The following is a 7,913-nucleotide window of genomic DNA, read 5'->3' as shown; positions in this document are numbered from 1 at the left end:
GAACTTCCGTATTCGGTGATACTAGGGATTTAGGGGTTTAGCACTGAGCTAGCTTCTTTACTACGGTTGGTGATAATCTGTGACTAATAAAAAGTGGAAAAGAACATAATTTGAATCATTGTTTTGCAACGAAAAAGGATTCCTTGATCTAATCTCTCTTATTGATTTCCTTTATCTTTTAATTGCTTTGTTTATTTTCTTTTGCTTTATAAAATCTAAAACCAAAACCCCCATTTTTGTGACATTATAAGAAAACTAAAACCTCTTGCTCCTCATGGGAACGAACTTGACCACGCTATATTACTTGTTAATTATGTAGTAAAATATTAATTAATTTGTTGTGGTTACGACACGCATCACTCATGCATACTGATAATCAGAAGGAGAAGCAGCAAAAATGTTTCCAACAGAGATCTGCCTTCAGATCCTGTTAATGTTACCGATGAAATCAACATTTGTATGTAACTGTGTTTGCAAGACTTGGTTTTTCTTAATTTCTGATCCTAGTTTTGTTAAATCACATCTTAATCTTACTATCCAAACAAACAAATCTAGTCTCATTCTTAGAGGTATCGACGAAAGTAGGAGTAGAAACCGTAGCATAATTTACTCCGTAAACCATAATTCATTATTGTCTACAGATGAAGAATTTGTTCAATATGCAGTAGCAATGGATTACCCAATCAAATCCTTATACCATTCAGTTGAATTAAAGGGTTGTTGTGATGGTTTAGTTTGCCTATGGTTGGGTTGCCATGAATTTAATTATAAGAGTTCTTTTTGTCTTTGGAACCCAACTACCAAAGAGTACAATGAATTACCTCAATCACCAAATGCAAACCCTTATCATAATTATTTCAGCATGATTGGTTTGGGTTATGATTCTAAGAGTGAGGATTACAATCTTGTAACGGGGAATAATAGGGCAGCCGAAGTCTATTCGTTAAAATTTAATTCGTGGAGAAGTATTGAGAATGCGCCTTATGTTTCCCAGAGTCGAGTAGTCGGAATACTTGTTAATGGAGATATTCATTGGTTAGCTCAACCGCAGGATTATTCCCAAGTTTTAGTTTCTTTAGGTATTGGTGACCAGATTTTCAAAGAAATTCAACTACCAAATGAATATTCGGTTAGTAATATTTTTATGATACTGGGGGTGTTGGAAGGGTGCCTTTGTGTTCTTCTTAATGTTATTAATGTTCATTCTGAAGTATGAATAATGCAGGATTATGGAGTTAGAGAATCTTGGATTGAACGCTATATAATTAACGATGAGAGAATTATGTTATCTCATCTAATGTGGTCTTTTAAGAGCGGTGAGTTATTATTTGGAACTTATTCTTCCGATGAAATAGCTATAATATACGATCCTATAAATGAAAGTGTTAAGGAACTAAACATGCCTAGTTTAGTGCAATTTGACCAAGAAGGGCGTTATTACGAAATCTTAGTTTCACTTGGGTCTGGTACTTATGTTGGGGGAGAAGAGGAAGGTAAGAGCGTGAAAGAAAAAGAAAAAGAATAAAATACCTGGTAGAGCATGAGAATTTGTCAGCAGCCCTTGCAATTTACTTTTCTCATGGCGTTTCATATAATTTGAGATTCGTCAGACTTTCTTCACTCTGTTGTAACCCTTGAAGGATTCTTTCATCATCTTCCATCTTTATTCCAGCACAACAATTCCAATTCAAGCGTGGAGCTAATTTAGGTATGATTTTTCTCTTCTTTTTTTGACTGAAGGAGTTCATCTGACCGTGTTTACACATTTACTTTGTCGACGGTATTCAAATGATTCTTCATAATGAAATTCAAGATATGGGTATGAAGCTGAATGCTGCTTTTCAGTGTGAAAAATAATGAAAACGCAATGGAGATCATCCATGGTATGGTGGGAACTCGTTGTAACTTGGAGAACTAAGTTAATCAATGTTTTTTGCAATTTTTTGAACTCTAGCTTGAGCTGATCATACTCTTTGATAATGAATGTTATTTTTGTTAATGTGCACACAGTTTTTAACGGGTGCATATTCTGCACCTTCTCATTAGTTACTCATATAGAAACATGAAAACGTGTACCCGAAGTTTTTAGGTGGTAGAGAATTTGGAATCCATAGACCTTAGTGTATGCGGTTGTGTACATGTTTTAGAAAAATGCCGAGACTTAAAGACTGAAACAGTTTAATTGCAAGTAAGCCTTGACCAGATTTTTTTGGAAGGAGAGGGGTTAAGGAGACCCCAACCAACAAGAAAAAAGGAAAAAAGACAACGAAAAAGGAAAAAACATCAACACAGCTCCGCAAAGGATCTCATAACACTACCAACTGCTTAGCAGTTCCTAGAATAAACTTTGCCTTCGACATCTTCCTTGACAATCTTCTTCAAATCCTCAGAAAAAGAAATATGGATGATCTCAAAAAACTCTCCAGTAGGGTGGTAGCTTGCCAGCAGATTTGCTGCTCTGTGAGCTTCATGAAATGTATGGACTTGTTAATGGTGGTTTTTAGCTTAAGGTTAAAATCGTAAAACCTTAGTCAGACAGTGACGTCACACTTGAGTAATAATTTCGCCACTAGCACATTTATTGAACCATTCAACATGTCTGCGTAAAATTACCGGGGTACCTTTTTTATGTATATGCCATGCTCCACGGCAGAGCCCTCGGTACTGACTGGCATCATCTCTACACATGCCATCCGCGCATCCTAGTCAACCGTGCCAATGTCATGCTATGCCAGCCACGTCTCCGCGCCAAAGGCATGCCAACCATGGCAGCCGCACCACCGTGCCAATGGCATGCTATGCCAGCCACATCTTCGCGCCAAAGGCATGCCAACCATGCCAGCCAAATCTCCGCGCCAAAGACATACCAACCATGTCGGCCGCACCACCGTGCCAATGGCATGCCATGCCAGCCACATCTCCGCGCCAAAGTCATACCAACCATGCCAGCCGCACCACCGTGCCAATGGCATGCCATGCCAGCCACATCTCCGCGCCAAAGCCATGCCGGCCATGCATCCATGCCGCTGGCTGCCAAACGAAGGGTTGCAACAATCAACGACCACCCTTCCTTCTGAGATGCAAATATAAACCGTCCAAGTTCGCCACCAAACGCGTGGAAACTTTTGGCCCAATGCCAAGCCCTAATTTTGGCCGCGCCTAAACTATGCCAAAACCCTAATTTTGGCCACGCCTAAAACAATGCCAAAATCCTAGCTTGGTCGCACCTAAACCATGCCGGCCATGCATCCATGCCGCTGGCTGCCAAACGAAGGGTTACAACAATCAACAGTCGCCCTTCCTTCTGAGATGCAAATCTCAGCCGTCCAAGTGCGCCACCAAACGCGTCGAAACTCTTGACCCAATGCCAAGCCCTAATTTTTGCCGCGCCTGAAACCATGCCAAAATCCTAGCTTGGCCGCGCCTAAACCATGCCAAAGTCATGACGGCCATGCATCCATGCCGCTGGCTGCCAAACGAAGGGTTGCAACAATCAACGGTCACCCTTCTTTCTGAGATGCAAATCTCAGCCGTCCAAGTTCGCCACCAAATGCGTGGCAACTTTTGGCCCAATGCCAAGCCCTAATTTTGGCCGCGCCTAAAACCATGCAAAAATCCTAGCTTGACTGCGCCTAAACCATGAAAAACCATGCCGTCCACACCTCCATGCCGCTGGCTTCCAGACGGAAGGTTGCAACAATCAACGGCTATCCTGCCTCCTGAGATGCAGATTTTAGCCGTACAAACTTGCCACCAAACGACTTGTGAAAATCTCTTGGTTACGGTGCCAACTCTTGGCCACGGTGCCAAAGCCCTAATTTGGGCATGACAATTTCATGTCAGCCACGCCTCCATGCCGCTGGCTACGAAACGGAAGGTTGCGACAATCAACGACTATCCTTCCTCCTGGGATGCAGATCTTAGCCGTACAAACTTGCCACCAAACTACTTGTGGCAATCTCTTGGATATGGTGCCAACTCTTAGCCACGATGCCAAAGCCCTAATCTGGCCACGCCAAAGCCATGCCGTCCATGCCTCCATACCATTGGCTTCCAAACGAAAGGTTGCAACAATCAACGACTATCCTTCCTTCTAAGATGCAAATCTCAGCCGTACAAGCTCGCCACTAAACAAAACGACTTGTGGCAACCTTTGGCTACGCTGCCAAACTCTTTGGCCATGGTGCACACTTATCTACGCCAATTCTATGGGTCACAACACCAAACCCTAATTAGCCATGCCAAGAACATGCGCAACCCATGCCAGCACCGTGGCCACGCCACTGGCTACCAACGGAAGGTAACCACAATCAACGGCTAACCTTCCTCTCAAGATGCAACATCTCGACCGTCGAAGGTCACCACCGAGCCGGTGGTGGACCCGGAGGAGTGTGAAAATTAAGCGCAATAAAAACACGGGTCTACAGTAATACCGCAAGTGCACGGTCGTCAGTTGTAGCTCGTGCAAGTACGGGTCGATCCACAGAGACTGGGTGTGTTTTGGAGTTCTCTAGCTATTTTGGGTTTCTAAATTGCTGTTGGGCTTTGAATGGTCAATGGGTTTTGATAACAATAGGCTTTTGATTAAGCCTTTGCTTTCAAAGTAAAAGTAAGATGGGATTGACCTTTGGGCTTTGGAATGAACTGAGCCTTGGGCTCAGTTGGCTGGATACTGAAATGATCTGGGCTTGGTAGTATTTTGATGTGAACTGGGACTTTGGGCCTTTGAGGGACTGAACTTCAAATGTAGCAGTGAACCGAGCTTGGCTTTTAAATGAGTCCACAGTGAACTGGACTGGGCTCTTAATGATCAATGCACTTAGGCCACAGTGAGCTTTAATGGACAAATGGGGAGCAAAACAGAGAAACTAGAAGAGCAAAAGATAGCAAAAGAAAGAGAATAAAAGAGAACACAGATAGAGATGAGGAACAGGGAAGAATAGGGAACAATAACTAAGAGATTAACAATGGCAGTGCAACAAACTAACAATGATCATGGGAAAGAAGCAAAAAGAAAGACCAAGGCAGTGAAGTAAATGTGAAAATGACAGAACAATGAGACTAAACAAGCAGAGAACAATGAAAGTAAACCAAGGCCTAAGCCAAGGGCAGGGGAGATGGTGAAGGTGAAATGGTGAAGGTGAGCCTAGGCATACTACTAGAGTGGGAAGAGAACTAGTTTGCTCACAGTCACTAGTGAGCACTAGTTTCTCCCCAGTGCTCAATCAACACAATGCTCTAAAGGCTTTAGCCTAACATTCACACAAAACATGTATCACATGACAGGTACATTAACATTACATGGAACACAAACATCAACAGGAACATGCACTAGGAAAATTGAAGAAACTAAACATCACAGTGAACAACAAGATAGACGGCAACAGAACAATACATGAACATTTAAACATTAATAGCACACATTAACAGGAGCAGAGAACAAAATGGAGAAACTCAGAACAGAACTTAATATGAACAGCAAAAAAAAGTGAACATTTAATAGAACTACGTTCTGGACGCCGGCTATTCCAGGCATATTCTCTCACACACACCCTCCAGTTCTATTTATACCCAAAACATCAAATTAGGGTTATCACCCATTTTCCCAAAATCCCAAAATAAAACAGTACAATTAGGTTTACTGTTTTTCTAATGTCATGGGTCTAATTGAGCCCATTTCCCTACTCTAATCCTCTCCTGGTACGGTCCCAACATGAATTAGGGTTTCTAGAGAAACCCCCAAATTACAGAGAAATTAGGGTTAGTGATACTCACCCAAATCGAGGAAATTTCTTCCATGTAGTCTCGACCCATGCTTCCTCTGACCTTCCTGCTCTTCTCGGCTGCTTCAATTTCTGTCTCTAACCTCACCTATTTCATCAACTTCTAAACTAGGGTTTTCGGGTTGAGAAGTTGATGTAATAGATGGCTAGAGAAGAAGGGGACGTGATGGTGGTATTTGCTACGGTCGGGGAAGAAGTGATGGTGGTGGAGAAGGCGAGGTAGTGACAGTTTGCAGAGACAGGGCATGGAGGTGGTGGTGGTTCTGCAACTGATTTTGGGAGAAGGGGAAGAAGCTCGACTATTTTGGGAGAAAGGAAGTGTTTGTTTGGGTATAGGGTATCGGGTTCTACGGTGTGAAGCGCGGACATCAAGTGGTGATGTTTTGTGAGATGGGCCGTGGGATGTGAAAATGATGGATTGATCGGATGGCTCCAAGTGAAGAGACTGGTAGCGACCGTCGGATGCCTATATATAACGAAGTTAACGGCGAAGATCGAGGTTAGGTGCTGTAGTGTTTAGCGGAAGTATCGATATTTGATGCACATGCATAGGAGCGACCGTAGGATTCAAATGCAATCTAATCTGAAGGCTTGGAATTTAAGCACTATGGTGTTTGACAAGAACCTCGGATTTTTATCCACTCTACTGAAGAGACCATTGGATTTCGATGTAATCCCATCTAACGGCTGAGAATGGAGGCGGGTATGGATATAGAAAATGGGTTTGGGTAAGGGTTTTGGGCCTTGGGTATGCCAAGCCCATATCTTCTTTAAGGACAATTCTTCCTTCTTGAGCCCATTCCTAGCTTTTTGGACGTGCGCTCCATTCTTTGCGTCTTCCTTGCGTCATTTCTTCCGGCTTTTCACTACTTTTCTGCTCTTTTCCGCTCTGCTATTCATCCAAACTTTATTTATTACCTAAAAATGCAAAATTAAGTAAGAAAAATATTTATTCTTGAAAACAATGAAAATACAGAATATGGGATAAAATGTAGAATTACTGCACAAAAGATGAGTTAAATGCCAACAAAAAGGATAAATATATACATTATTTGGCACTCATCAAATACCCCCAAACCTGAATTTTACTTGTCCTCAAGTAAAACAAAACTAAGGAAATCCTACCTATACCACTGTCGCTGGTCTCTCGAATGCATTTAGCGTATGCACTAAGACTTTTAAACCACTAAGTGTCCCTAGTGGACGAGTTGAAGTCTCGTGAAGGTTTGCTTAGAACGTACCTACAAAGTTCTAGGTCAAAATATAAGCTCAGATTCCATCAAATGTGACATGTGCAAGTCAGTTAAGCTCACAGCAAAATGGAGATGTCAATCTAGCTATCGAAGGCACAATCCTAGCACTGATAACAAATAAAGACATGTGATAAGAGTGTAAAGTGTATCTACACATGTGTAAAGAAATATCGGATGTTATGACTACTAATCACCAAGAGATAGTTTCTCAGGCTAAGAACCAAGGTCGAAATCTAGCTAGCTGTCCGGACTTTACGAGAATTGTGAATGAGTTGGAGGTATTTCACAATTACTCGCGTTGTACATCAATGGCATGCACCCTTCCTTGCTTATTACAATAAAACACAAAAGATGACTCTTTACATGACTCTTATTTACATTGACTACTCTCTTTTTATTTTTGGAACAAGAGATGATGGAATTGATAAATACTTGATTTTTTTGTATTTTTCTGATATATATATATATATATATATATTTATTTATTTTTTTTTATTTTTATTTTTTTTAAGAAGAACTTGAAATTGATTTTTACATATGGTAGCTCTTTTGATACATAACAAAAAGAAACAAAAAATTACATGACACTTTGCAAGAGGTAGCCCTTTTTGATGCACCCAGTTAAATTCGATGGTTGTTTTTCTTAATGTAACCTCCACCTTCTATCCCAACCAACCAAAGAACAAGCTAGTCAAGTTTCGTTCAGTATTCTAAAGTGATTGGCAATCGTAACTTCCTATCAAACACCTTGAAGATCGAGGCCATACATGTATTGGTAGATCGTGCGCGTGCAAATTTCTTATCACTATGTGAATTGTGCTAGAATCAGGGTGCCTAAATATCTAGACTAAGACTCCTAATAATTACATATTTGCAC

General features: G+C 41.3%; 1 protein-coding gene across 1 annotated transcript; it reads left to right on the top strand.

Annotated features, from left to right (window-relative positions):
• The first annotated feature begins 670 nt into the window (after positions 1–670).
• LOC113324591 (F-box/kelch-repeat protein At3g06240-like) lies at positions 671–1,525 on the top strand. Its single transcript, XM_026572900.1, has 2 exons — positions 671–1,129; positions 1,226–1,525. The coding sequence occupies exons 1-2, from the start codon at positions 671–673 to the stop codon at positions 1,523–1,525; spliced, it is 759 nt and encodes a 252-aa protein (XP_026428685.1).
• The last annotated feature ends 6,388 nt before the right edge of the window (positions 1,526–7,913 follow it).

The sequence above is a fragment of the Papaver somniferum genome, chromosome 11, assembly GCF_003573695.1.
Source record: "Papaver somniferum cultivar HN1 chromosome 11, ASM357369v1, whole genome shotgun sequence".
Classification (NCBI taxonomy): Eukaryota; Viridiplantae; Streptophyta; class Magnoliopsida; order Ranunculales; family Papaveraceae; genus Papaver; species Papaver somniferum.
The sequence above is the reverse complement of the archived record's forward strand: the minus strand, read 5'-3'. Positions and strand labels throughout refer to the sequence as shown.

Excerpts from the sequence above, each read along its gene's own strand:
- LOC113324591 (XM_026572900.1), top strand. The coding sequence starts at position 671 with ATGGATTACCCAATCAAATCCTTATACCATTCAGTTGAATTAAAGGGT. Across the intron at positions 1,130-1,225 it reads AACTACCAAATGAATATTCG|GATTATGGAGTTAGAGAATC; the intron begins GTTAGTAATATT and ends TGAATAATGCAG.